Source organism: Cotesia typhae, unplaced genomic scaffold, assembly GCF_013202065.1.
Source record: "Cotesia typhae breed Kobodo isofemale line unplaced genomic scaffold, CoteBio_Ctyphae contig_11, whole genome shotgun sequence".
Lineage (NCBI taxonomy): Eukaryota > Metazoa > Arthropoda > Insecta > Hymenoptera > Braconidae > Cotesia > Cotesia typhae.
In genome coordinates this window covers 2,729,497-2,742,933 of record NW_027423711.1, presented here as the reverse complement: position 1 = coordinate 2,742,933, position 13,437 = coordinate 2,729,497, and the positions used below count along the sequence as shown (strand labels likewise).

The window sequence follows — 13,437 nt, the reverse complement described above, 5'->3', positions numbered from 1 at the left end:
GCCGATTACTTATACCAGAGTTTATGGTAGTATACGGTGTAGTGTAACTTGGGTTGTTCTCCCATTGAATATCTTTGTATCGTGACCGTCCCGGGCAGTACTGGCGCTACCGCGAAAACGCTCGCGCCTCATCTTTCTCCAGTACTCAAGGACGAAACGACACACGACGGCGCCGACGCTGACGCCGGGTTTTACCCCCGGCTGTATTCTACAAGCACCCCCGCGACGATCGATAGCTCCACGGCAACCCTCGACAACCCTGGTCGTTTCGTCACTCCTCTCTTTTCCTCTTTACCTTTTACTATCCTCCCACGCTTTCTCTTTCTTCAGTCTTTAGTTCCGTTACCACTACACTCGTTATTCTTCTGTCCTCCTGATGAACTATCATACTCCCCCTCTCATCTCATCTCATCTCTCCTCCTCTCGTGCTCGTGCTCATCTTATTTAACAACGTCGAAAAAATAGCCATCTCGAAATACTTTTTTTGTTTTATATTTATTTTAATATCACAAGGATACAAAGAGTTGAAACTCTTCAATTCTGGCATGCGTCCGGAGCGATCTTTGGCTGTTAGCCAATCTTTCTCTCGTATTCCGCCGACTGCTCAGATTGCCAGCAATCTAGAAATTATTAAAAGTTTCAATCCATCGTCATAACTTCAGGCACAAGATCCATATACCATTTAAAGAAAAAAATTGTGGTCCACCAAAAGTAAAACTTGATCGATCCTCACCGACAACTTCTCAACATTTATTTCCTTTAAATGATGCATAAATATTTCTTACTTAAAACTAACTTACAAAAAATTTTTAAATTAAAAAATTTTTTTTTATCACTCTTCATAAAATTTCTTTACAAATTACTCAAATAATGAATATCAATTCATTAGTTTTTTTTTATTAGATTTAAAAGTAAGTAAACTTTTATCATAATAATAAATGTCATATCTTCTATTGATATTTCATAAAAACTATTCTCATTAAAATTCATTTTTTTTATATTATTGATTTAACTAAAAAGTGTAACTTTAATATGAAAATTCACGAAGTAGATAATAGATTTATGAAAAAAAAAAGAAGTGTTACACGTTACAGTATTTATAGAATTTAAAAACACTTTTATTGAAGAAGAAAAGGTCAGAAAGAGGCAAATTAGTCTCATTATTGCGTGTCACGAACTAACCAGTTTGAAAGAGATTACAGTTTCCGATGATGGTATTTGAGAAAAGAAATTATAATTTTACTGGTGAAATATTGGAAAAACTGATTTACAAAGTTGAAAGTTCAGTAGCTGATGAATACGTTCATTATTTTATGGTAGCTTATTGAATTACAAGTATTATATTATTATTTATTGTAAATATATATATATATATATATATATATATATATATATATATATATATATATATATATATATATATATATATATATATATATATATAGATCACAGACTGCAGAAGATCATATATTGTTTTATTGTAATAAATTAATTTATGCGTCTATGTAATTGTACTATTATAATATTATATGCGACTCTAATAATTTTTTAAATAATTAAAATAGAATTAAACAAAAGAAATGAATAAATAAAGTATGAAATGTAAAGAGCTCAAAAAACAAATATCAAGTGCAATCGTCTCAAGCAAAGTCAAAAGCATAAAACGGATCAATTTTTAAAACCACCTGTTGCACTTGTAAAATCGACAGGGATCAACTCACAAGTCCTTGTCGTAGGATCATCGAGAAAGTCATATACATCAGAAATCTACTTTACAGTGTAGCTATTATCACTTTTTTTACACTCGAAACTAAAATAAAAAGTCTAGAATATTGATGTAAAAAAAGAAAAGTTTAATGAGAAAATTTTAGTTTTTACAAACTTTTTATTGAATATGACAACTCGCTTAATTATTTACGGAATTGAATGAATTTAGTACGAATCGATATGAGATTGATTGCAATAAAATTTTCAAATTGCTTCGTTCTATGTTTATTAAAGATATTGCAGAATTATATAATTGCTTTATTTAGTATTTGGTAATACACTAAAAAAATTTCGACTTGAAAACATTGTGAAATTTTTTTAGTTTTAAATTTATTTAATTTTTTTTTTATTTAAATTTATTTTACTTTTTTTAAGCGCTATCAATTCTGTAATTTCATTTAATTTATGTAAAATAATAATAACAATTGTTTTTATAGAAATTTAATTATCTAAAAATATAAATTTTACTATTTCTTCAATTTTTAAATGTTTTATCCAGAATTTTGATTGAAAACTTTAAAAATTATTTTAATTTATGAATATTTTGTATAATATTTTATGATTGATCTTAAATTTTCTACTTTAAAGAATTAAATTTAGAAAATTGTTGCTTAAATTATTTTTAAATATGATGAATTTTTGTTCTTCTTTAATTAAATACTAATTAAAAGATACTAAAATGTTTTACAATGAACAAAACTCTTTTTAAAATACGTAATGAATTTTTAAAATTTTGATTTTTACATCACCGATATTAATAACGCAAAATATATATATTTACAAATTATTTAATACAGTAAAAAAAAGTTATTTCTTCTGATTCATCTACTTAGAATATTTTTCAACAAGATTTATTAATTCAAAAATATTTTTACCGCCATTAAAATTCTCAGATGAATTTTAGATAAATTAAAAATCTTCCTGAGATGATTCAGAAGTTATTACGAGGCTAATCGAAATCAATGAAGTATTATTAATTTAATAATTACTTCTCAATACTTAAAAGTTCTTGTAAAAAATTTTGTATTTAAAAAACTTTTCAATTTTTTTTCCAAAAAGTAAAAAAATGATTGACAATTGTTAAGTTTTTGTCATCGTTAGATGATGTTTACAAATGTTCATAAATCATTCAAAAAAAAGAGATTCCACTCAATCCATTTTGTTGACATAACTTTACGCAAAGACGAGGTCTGATCACCCACGGGAATAGCCGCTAGTGCTACTTTTTTTTTTTTTTGTTTTATAGCGACCCTTTTGGATAGAAGAAAAAACGTATCCATCTTCAAAGAAAGTAGCGACATTTTCCCTGGGGTTCATCACTGCTAGTTTTCATGAAGAAAATAACTTTCTTTTCATACATTGGATGTCCAATTAATAAGACCAAGAACTTCTATTAAAATTTGCAAGATAAAAATTACACACCCCATGATATCTGGAAATATTTATAAGGCAATTGCACTTTATAAATGGAAGTCTTTATTTCATTCATTCTTTACTTCTATTCATTCTCTACTTTTTTCCATACAAGCATAGAGAAGAGACTGCTTCGAATCGTTTAGCTCTCTTTCATTCCCTGAAAGTCACTTAAATTTGCAGAACTTTTCAAAACTTCCAGCATTTTACTCATCTTTGTACTCCTTCCGTTTTAAAAATTTCTTTATGATATCTTGAATGGCATAATAACTTATAGAAATATCATTATTATTTTTATGTTTACTTTAAAGGCTCACATTTGACTCATGAAAGATTGAAATTTAATTTTTCATATCTGTTAAAATAAAAACAGACTTTTTTAACTCCTTTCGAATGTTCGATAGGATTGATGCAGTTTATAAAATGAAAGATTGATAAACTAGAAACATATCTTTGATATTTAAATATTGATTTCAAGCGATATATTAATGCTATCTGTCGTTCTATAAATTTGTTGCACATCTGAATTATTTGCGCTTGGCCTGTAAAAAAAATGTAAATTTGTTTCTTTATCGATAGAATCACGCGCTGAAGATTAAATAAATAATAAACCTGCAGATAAATTTAAAAAAACCTTACACTGAGAGTAAGAAAAATTTTTAATTTTATTTATCAAAAAAAATTGTTCCAAAAAATTATTTTTAAAAAATTGCATTTTTTAATTTTTAAAATTTTCTAAAGGTCAATTTTTTTTTCTAATTTTTTAAATTATTAAATATATGCTAAATTAATATTTATATGTCTTCATTATTAAATAAAAACTATTTTTTGGCCATATCTAAGTAAAAAATTACCAAATCTAAGTAAAAAATTAATATTTCGATATTTTTTTTTTGCCTTCAAAAGTTGGAAAAAATTTTGGCTTTCATTTTTTTGGATAAAATTTCTATTTTATCATTTTTTAATGTTTTTGATATATTTTTCTTTAATTATATAAAAAACGAACAATTAAAAAAAAAAAATTTGAATATTACAAATTTTTTAAAAATTCATAAATTTTTTTGAAAATTTGTTAAAATTGTTGTGATCAACTATTTTTTTAATTGTTCATTTTTTTATGGAATTTTCAAAAAAAAAAAAAAATATCAAAATTAAAAAAAAAAATTCTTAAAAAAAAAATGAAAATTAAATTATTAGACCTCACTTGTAAATAATTACCGAAATTAGAGAAACAAAAATATACAAATCATAAATTCATCAAAAATTTCAAGTTTTCAAAAAATAATTTTTTCTCATCTTTAAAATGATGAAAACTTAAAAATTAAAACGAGAAAAAAAATTGATTATTTTTTTAAACTCTTTCTATTAATATTAATCAGACGAGAGTTTACTTGCGGAAAAATATCAGGTTTTATTAATTAAAAAAAAAAATATAAGCAGGTAGCTGTAAAAAATAATAATTAAGACAAGTCCAATTTTTAAAAAATAACATTGATTTATTATACAAAAAATTCAATTATGTTTCTATAGTTAAATTTTACAAAAAATTTTTAATTCTATCAATTATCAACAGCTAATTAATTTCATAAATTATTAATTAAAAATAATTTATAATTCTTCACGTGATAACCTTCTTTCAACATATTTAAATTTATGATAATCATAAGTTATATGTTATTTTTCGTGAATCCAAGATGATTCGATTACAGAAAGACTGCGGATATAGCATCGTCCTGTTGCTACGACTTCCGTGAATAAAACTAATGGAGGTTTTGAAGCATAAAGTGTCGATGAGGGATGTATTGTCACAGGTTGCCTCGAGGAAAGCTAAAAATATTAAAAAAATATTTTAGAGAAATATTTAAATAAATTCTAAGAAAAAAAAAAATAATAATAAAGTGATCAGATAATTACAATCATATAAGTATTGTCTCTTTGTAATTCGGCTAAATTTCCACTGAGGCCTTCTAAAAGAGCTTTTCTTAAACGTTCAGTATTAGATCCACAGCTTGATTGCTCTAAATTCGCTTTTTCTGTCAATCGAGCTAATTGTGCTCTTATTTCAGTGGCATATTCTAGATTTCGGTGGTGCATAAAATTATCAAAACACCAGAGTTTTCTTCTATTGCCATTCAAGGAGGTATAATTTTTAAAAACATTAAGCAATGTTACATGATCACCTTCAGAAGAAATAAACCTGAAAAAATTTTATACGATTATAAATATATTTAAAAAAAAAGAGTTGAAAAATTTTTAGGTAATTACTTTAAACGAGCAGCTAAGGCTTGTTCACGTTTGGTTGGAGGCTCTGTAAATATAGATTCACCAGAAAGAATTGCGATTACAGTAAGTGCTTCATGAAGACATTGATGTTCGACGGATGCAAGAAGAACTTTAGTAAACCTTGGATCTAGTGGGAAGAGAGACATTGTTCTTCCAAGCGTTGTTAATTGTGGCGGATTACCTAATATTGATTAATTCAGCTTATTAAATTAATATATGATATCATAATTAAATTAATTTACCCATTTAATACCTTTAACAGCTCCAAGTTTTTCTAAACAAGATACGGCAACATCAATTGATTCTTTAGGAGGCTTATCCATAAATTCAAATGTCGTTATATCAATTCCAATTGCCAATAGTTGTAAAGCAACTCCAACTAATGAACATTTCTGAATTTCGGGTATTGGCATTTCTCTCATTTGTGAAAACTCTTCTTTTGTATAAGTCCGATAGCACTTACCAGGACACTCGCGACCAGCTCGGCCTGTGCGCTGCCATGCTTGTGCTTTTGAAACTTTTTCTATTTTAAGTATATCTAGCCCTGTAGTCGGGTGATGAGTTCTTACTTTTACTACACCCGTGTCGATAATATGCCGAATGCCTTAAAACAATTATAAAAGTATTAAAATATTTTTATTCATTTAATTAATAATTCTTACCTACTAACCTGAGATAGTGACTGAAGTTTCAGCAACGTTAGTCGATAAAACTAATTTTCGCATTCCAATTGCCGAACTCTTGAATGCTTCTAATTGTTGGCAAGTCGGAAGAGCCGAATAAAGTGGAAATACTTTGAGATTTGGATATCCTTTACCATCCAATTGCTTTGCAACTTGCCTAGCTGCAACTGCAGCGGCTTCTATTTCTTCCTGACCGGTTAAAAATATTAAAATGTCTTCACTGTAAAAAAAAAAAAAAAATTAATAAAAATCGTAATTACTGTAAATGTTTTTAATTAAAAAAAAAAAAATTATCAGGACTTTGCTGGTGCTTCACGATGAATTTGAAAAGCCGTCACTAATGCCGAAAATGCATAATCATCTTGGGACTTTATCGCATGATATATTTGAACAGGATGTTGACGGCCTTCGAGGTAAACCACTGGAGCTTGGTAATACTTGGCAAATTTATCGACGTCCATTGTAGCGGACATAATTATAAGTTTTAACGGTGGTAAATTCTTGTGCTTTCGGATATTCTGGGCTCGCCGAGCAACCCCAAGAAGAACATCAGTTGATACGGATCGTTCGTGTACTTCGTCAAGAATTACAACTGAGTATTCTGATAAATTTTCATCGGTCATTGCTTCTCGAACCATCATACCGTCAGTTAAAAATTTAATTCTTGTTTGTGAACTAGTTACATCATCAAAACGTACGCGGTATCCAACGAGCTTTCCTAGTTCAACAGATTGTTCTTGAGCGACTCGACGTGCTACGCTAACAGCCGCTACTCGACGCGGTTGAGTAATTCCAATACATCCAGATGAACCGGCAATACCACTATTCAATAAAAGTTGAGGTATCTGCGTTGTTTTCCCACTTCCCGTTTCGCCAATAATAATCAAACTATTGTAATTACGAATTTCTTCCAGCAGTCTGGAAAAGAAAAAATTTATTAATAAATAACTTGCAACCTTCCAGTCACTATGTGAATTAGAAATAAATAAAATTTTTGCTTTGTTAAATAATGATTTTTGTTAAATTGCACTGTATTTTTTTAACTATTGATGTTTTTGAAGATATAAACTCATCCCGATGTTACACTCATCAAGAGCTTTCATTTGAGTATCCACATGCATTTTTATATATTTTTCATATATACATATATATAATATATATAAATATATGAAAAATTGATTTGGGTACTCAAATGAAAGGTCTTGATGAATGTAACATCGGGATGAGCTTAGATCTTTAAAAATGTCAATAGTTCACCAGATACAACGTCATTTCTTAATTATGTCTTTTCTATTTGAGTTCACGTTGAAGCTTTTGCTATAAGTACGTGCTTTATTAAATTTAATGCTAATTACAAATTGATTCAATATCTATTTGCCGAAAACGTCAATAAATGAAATTTTCTGAATTATTGAATAGGAAGAAATTAAATTTACAAATAGGTCAAATATTTGGATAAAGCTCATATTGTAATCAATATTTAATTGCAATGAATCGTAAATTTTAATTATGTGTATTTCAAATAAATCTTGTCATTTATTTCTAATTAACCGATAACTCATCAGATCAGTTAGATGAATAATTTGTCCTAGCCCGTTACTTTAAATCATTGTAATTGAAGTTCAGTGACATGCAGTACAGACAAATAGTTTATTTTCAACGATTTGTTTTTATGGATGGTTCATTGTCAGATAAAATTATGTTGCGAAATTTTCGGAATTTACGCTGAGAGAAAAAACTGAGCAATGTAATAATAGATAAAATTTCTAACTAATTGATTTCTTGTCACAACAATGCCCATTTTTGTCAAAATAAATTTTTTTTCTTATTGTACTAGCTTGTTTTAGAATTAAATTATTGAAAAATTTTCCTGAATCTCATTTCTACAATCTAGAATTATGATAAGATGAACACAAAAATTACGATAAGATGAACGGAACATATTAGTAGTTACAGCAATTATTTAGTAGAGAATTTTAAATAGCCGAGAGCCTTTAAAATAATCAAAGCTTTGAAGTTGCAACATGATGATGATAAGTAACAACGTTTTTTTTTTTTTGCTTAATACTTTCTTTATGATTTTATTCCCATTAATAAACACGCGCTTTAATCAAAGCCCTGAAATGTTTTAATTAATTTTTTAGAGCATTTAATTTCAGTGTATTCAAAACAATCAACCATGGAAATTTATCAGTAATTATAAATTTTGATTTATTTATTTATTTTTTTTTTTTTTTCACTTTGAGGCTTTCAATTAAATCTAGAATTTTCAATGAAATTTAATTAACCAAGTAGTATTGAAAAGATACACATAAAAAATGAATTTTTAAAAAAAAATTTAATAAAAATTATAAGTATAAATTTTTAAAAGCATTTTTTTAATGACACTGATATTAAAAATTCTTTTAGAATTTTATAACAAATAAATTATTATAAAAATAAATTTAATTAAAAAGTTTCACATCTTAAAATTAATAAAAATTTCAAGTAAAAATTTTCAGAAGCATTTTTTTATTATAATTGATTTGTTAAAAAAATTTTTAAAATTGACAGCTGACCGCTAACTTCAGTATTATTTTTTTTATTGTACTTTATGTTATTAAAATTTTTAAAATTGACAATTTTCAACTAACTTCAGTGTCACATATTTATGTCACTAAAATTAACAGACGCTTGATCATTTTTAAATATTATTAGACAAAGAAACGAAGTCTAGATCATTGTTTTTTAAAAATTGCATTTATAATGTTTTACAACTTTTAAATACGGAATTTTTTTCTAAATCGTTCTTCCTATAATTTCTTCTTTTAAAAAATTAAAAAATTTTTCTCAAGTTTAGTCTCATATGTTTTTGTAAATAATCAAAACAATTAATAAGACCACAGATAACATTTAAATACACCTATATCAATTTACATGAATAAATTATGTCATTTAGAAGAAAAACATGCTTACCGTTTGCGTAACTTATAAACAGGAAGAGATTTTCGTTGTTGTTGTAAATTTAACGTGTTCTTATCATTTATAAGTTTATTTTTTTGATTTGTTTCTTTTTCAGTTATTCTATTATTCGACATTTCGCTAAAATTTACAACGGTTGGTTTTTTTGGTGTAAGTTTCGAAAAACTTGCACCATTTATTACATTGTATTTGGAATCAGCATTATCATGAACCCCCATAATTCACCAAAAATTTTTATTTACTTTGAGATAATATTTTTTAGAACTAGTTTAATTTTACGAGTATAACACAAGCACGTGTTGATTTGATACTGACAACACAGCTGTTGCATGCTTATAAAACACCTGTTTACATAGAATTTTTCGCCTAATGAATATCCGCAAATGAAAACAGGACTTAAGCTTTTTAAAATTTTCGCGCTTTAAATTGAAAATAAATTTAGCATGACATTAAAGCTAGCTGTCATTTGGTAATTTTTTAATTTTATTTAACAAAAAAAATTGTTTTTAAAAAATTGCATTTTTAATTTATTAAAATTTTAGGAAAAAAAATTGACATTTAGAAATTAAAAAAAAATTAAAAATGCAATTTTTTTAAAATAATTTTTTTATTAAATAAAATTTAAAAATTCTCTAGTGGCTGCTTACTTTAATGTCGTTCTTTAAATTGATAATTAAACATAAATCTTGAGTTGAAAATCAGTGATTAAATATAAATAATCTTATAATTTGTATAAAAATTTATGTTTATTTAAAACTTTTAATAAGAATTTATAAAATTATTATAACTGAAATTTCATCATTTAATGTAGTCTTATTATGTATTTATATATGTAATATATTATTTTTAACTGGTCTTAAATGTATCACAGAGTATTAATGAGCGACCGGAAGACACAGTGAACATTAAAAATCTAATACATAGTTTTTTTTATGTACAATTAGCTATTTATATATATATATATATATATATATATAATATTTTTTTTATTAAATGCAGATCATCGTAGTGCACGATATGTCGTTGCTTTTACTTGTGTTGGCAACTAGAAAAATAAAATTTTTTCGTTTGCATGTTATAGCTTATAATAAGTTAACATTTAACTTACTATTGGGCCAATGCGAGATAAATAACGATTCCTAATATTAATATCAGACTGTGGCTGTAATAAATCATCACCAGATAAATCTGATGTTGATCCAGCGGATAATAATTTTTCTCTTTCCGTGGTATTAATAGAAGGTTGACTTTCTTCATAAAGTTCACGTTGTTTTGGTGTCATGTTCAAATAACCACCAGTTTTTGAAAAATCTATCACCCATATCAACGTGCTGGTAATTAATGAAACTGTAAAGTAATAAAATTATATTATTACATGATTCAATTATCTTTTCATGAAGGAAAAAAAAGAAATTTAATATTTTGCGTGCCTAAAGGTAAAAACCAAATGGTAAAAAAAAATTTTTTTATACGCCCTTTCAGCACAAATCCATATTAACTCTTAGCTATACGCCCTTTTACCTCTAGGCACGCGATTTAATCATAAACTCACTCCATAGCCAACCGAGGAAGAACATTTCTAGCATGAAATATCCACTTTCATCAACAATTGTTCCTGACAGGCTATTGACAACAGCTAATCCCAAGTTTTGAACAGCTTGAGCACTGAAAAAAATGTAAATTCATTTTTCATTGTATTATTTTTTATCAATATAATTTTAAATAACGATAAATTTAATCATACAGTCCATAAGCAGTCCCCAATTGATATTCTGGAATAACAAGTGCGATAAGCGGCCAGAGGCTGCTAGCTAACATAGAATAAGATAATCCCATTGCTATCATACAAGTGTAAGGATCAACATATGTGAATGCTAATAAGCCATGTGCTATAATTGTTCCCACAATGCTGATAAACACCCAAAGTACATTTTTTCCGGTTTTATCAACTAAAAAACCAAATAGCGGTGATGCTATTGCTGAAATAGAATAAATCAACGAATTTGCAGTATTAGCAGCTGCTGGGCTGTACTGATACTTTCTTTCAAAGAATACTCTAAAAAAAAAAAAAAAAAATTAATATTAAGAAAAATTACTCAATCAATACTTGATTATTCAATACTTTCAATAACTTACTTTCCAAGCGCAATGAACGGAAATATTGCCATATAATACGCTATGCAAATAACAACTATTAACCAAAATATTCCTTTGAAGTCTTTAATATCCGTCAATCTTACAACTTTTGATTCTTCATTATGACCTCTCCGTAGTAATGTTTCTGTACGTTTATCCATGTGTCCAAGTAGACTAGCACATATCATGGAAAATACGCAAGTTAGTGAGGCAAGGAATAAAACGATACCGATACACTCTGGTCCAGAATAATCTTTAGCAACATAGTTGTATATAGGTTCCATCACCAAAAAATTAACCGTTGATCCAACTCGAGCAAAACTCAGCTGTAGTCCAAACACCATATTCAATTCTTTTCCTTTAAACCAAAGAACTGCATAACTGTTCTGTGCAACTGCCAGAGATTCAGCACCAATTCTGTAAAAATAATTATACAATTTAATAATTGATTAATAATTATTAATTTGTTGACCAAGTTTGAAAATTTTACTTTCTAACATCTATCTAATATTTATATCTTAAAAATAAAAAAAAATTTGTATAAAACTGTAAAGTTATGCAAGTAAAACATGTTGCATTATAATAAATAATAATAATACTCAAAAAAAAAAAATTAATTGCAAGAAAATAAATAAATAAATTCATTACCCAAAAATAAGTCTACCAAGCATCATAAGCCAAAATTTGTTAACTATAGCACCAGTTGCAAAGACAACTTGTCCAGCCAATGCTAAGGCCATGTATATAATCGTTCCTAATCTAATGCCAAATATCCGATCAAGAAGAAATCCTCCGATAAAACAAAGAACAACATTTGGCCATGAATAAATTGAATATAGTAAAACGAATTTACTCGTCGACAAATCCAAATCATTTTTAAAATTATCTTGTAGTGCTGAAGGATTGTCATAGCAAAAATATGAACCTATGACAAAGAAAAAAATATAATTAATTAAATTATGTAAAATTATTATGAAAATTAAGTTAGCTGACATTTTGAATTTTTTGATTTTTTTTCATTCGTTAAATTAGAGATAAAAAATATTTTTAAAAAATTGCACTTATAGTTTTTTAAGTTTTTCACAAGTGCAATTTTTAAAAATTTTTTTTTTTAAATAATTTTTTCAATAAAAAAAGTTCCAAAATTTTTAGATGTCGTAAAATTATTATTTTTTAAAATAACGAAATTTACCAAAACCCAGAAGACACATTAGAGCTAAACCTAAAAATCTCCATAGTCGTCCTTTAGGATGACAGCAAACTTTTGAAGATTCATCTTCATAACTAGATGCACTGAGAATAGTTTCTGGAGTTTCCATTATTCCGCCTTCCATAATGTAATAGCTTGTTTTGACCTCGTTTACACTTCTTTGTTGTCCACTGAACTCTATTTTTTTATAAATATGGAATAAATGAATCTAACAACTGTCACAGTTTATTAATTATCATCATATTTTTTATTTTGTATTAATAAAAAACACAATGTTTTTTTTTTACAATTTATAATTGTAATATTATATTGTAAAATGAAAAAATAAAAAATAAATTTTTAGGAAAAAAATAATCTACTGCACTAGTTTTTAAAACAATACTAAAGATTTGTCATCAATAGTAATTTTACACAATATGACACTTCTCATAATTCCTTACGAAATATAGTAATAACGCGTATTTACATTCTAAATACATAATACAGTTAGTGCTACAACAAAGTAAATATTATTGTAAATAAAAAAATTCTTTACTCCATTAATCATCAGAAGGTTAAAAATTATTCCGCTGTTAGATTTTGGCGCTGCTTTCTCTTTTGTGCTAGTCTACCAATCAGCTGTTAATAAGATTAGAAATAATGTGCGCGCGCAAGCTGCCCGCTCAACGAATTTTTTTAGTTAATCGACTTGATTTAACCTAAAATATATTAAAAAAACATATTAAAACTAAAAATTACAAATTAGAGCTTATAAAACTAATAATTTTTTTTTAACAAAAATTAATAATAATTATGTACAAATATTTTTTTTTATTTATGAAAAAAAAAATTTCCATTTTGTGATGCACAAAATTTAAGTTCAAAACAGAATAACACTGAAGTTGACAGATATTAAAAATTTTTTTGGAATATTATAGCAATTAAATTATTAAAAAAAATTTAATTAAAAATTTTCACATGTGAAAATTAATAAAAATTACAAGT

The 13,437-nt window shown here is 26.5% G+C and overlaps 2 protein-coding genes across 2 annotated transcripts; both read right to left on the bottom strand.

Annotated features, from left to right (window-relative positions):
* Positions 1–4,655: 4,655 nt before the first annotated feature.
* Ath (ATP-dependent RNA helicase DHX33) lies at positions 4,656–9,403 on the bottom strand. Its single transcript, XM_074245149.1, has 7 exons — positions 9,102–9,403; positions 6,447–7,064; positions 6,134–6,366; positions 5,717–6,067; positions 5,446–5,644; positions 5,095–5,377; positions 4,656–5,007 (listed from the first exon to the last, which is right to left on the bottom strand). Exons 1-7 carry the CDS (start codon positions 9,323–9,325, stop codon positions 4,855–4,857), a joined length of 2,061 nt encoding a protein of 686 aa, XP_074101250.1. The 5' UTR covers positions 9,326–9,403; the 3' UTR covers positions 4,656–4,854.
* A 431-nt stretch (positions 9,404–9,834) lies between these two features.
* Positions 9,835–12,854, bottom strand: LOC141538044 (lysosomal dipeptide transporter MFSD1). Its single transcript, XM_074259311.1, has 7 exons — positions 12,436–12,854; positions 11,892–12,168; positions 11,244–11,660; positions 10,852–11,163; positions 10,660–10,772; positions 10,216–10,454; positions 9,835–10,152 (listed from the first exon to the last, which is right to left on the bottom strand). The coding sequence occupies exons 1-7, from the start codon at positions 12,575–12,577 to the stop codon at positions 10,108–10,110; spliced, it is 1,545 nt and encodes a 514-aa protein (XP_074115412.1). The 5' UTR covers positions 12,578–12,854; the 3' UTR covers positions 9,835–10,107.
* Positions 12,855–13,437: the final 583 nt, after the last annotated feature.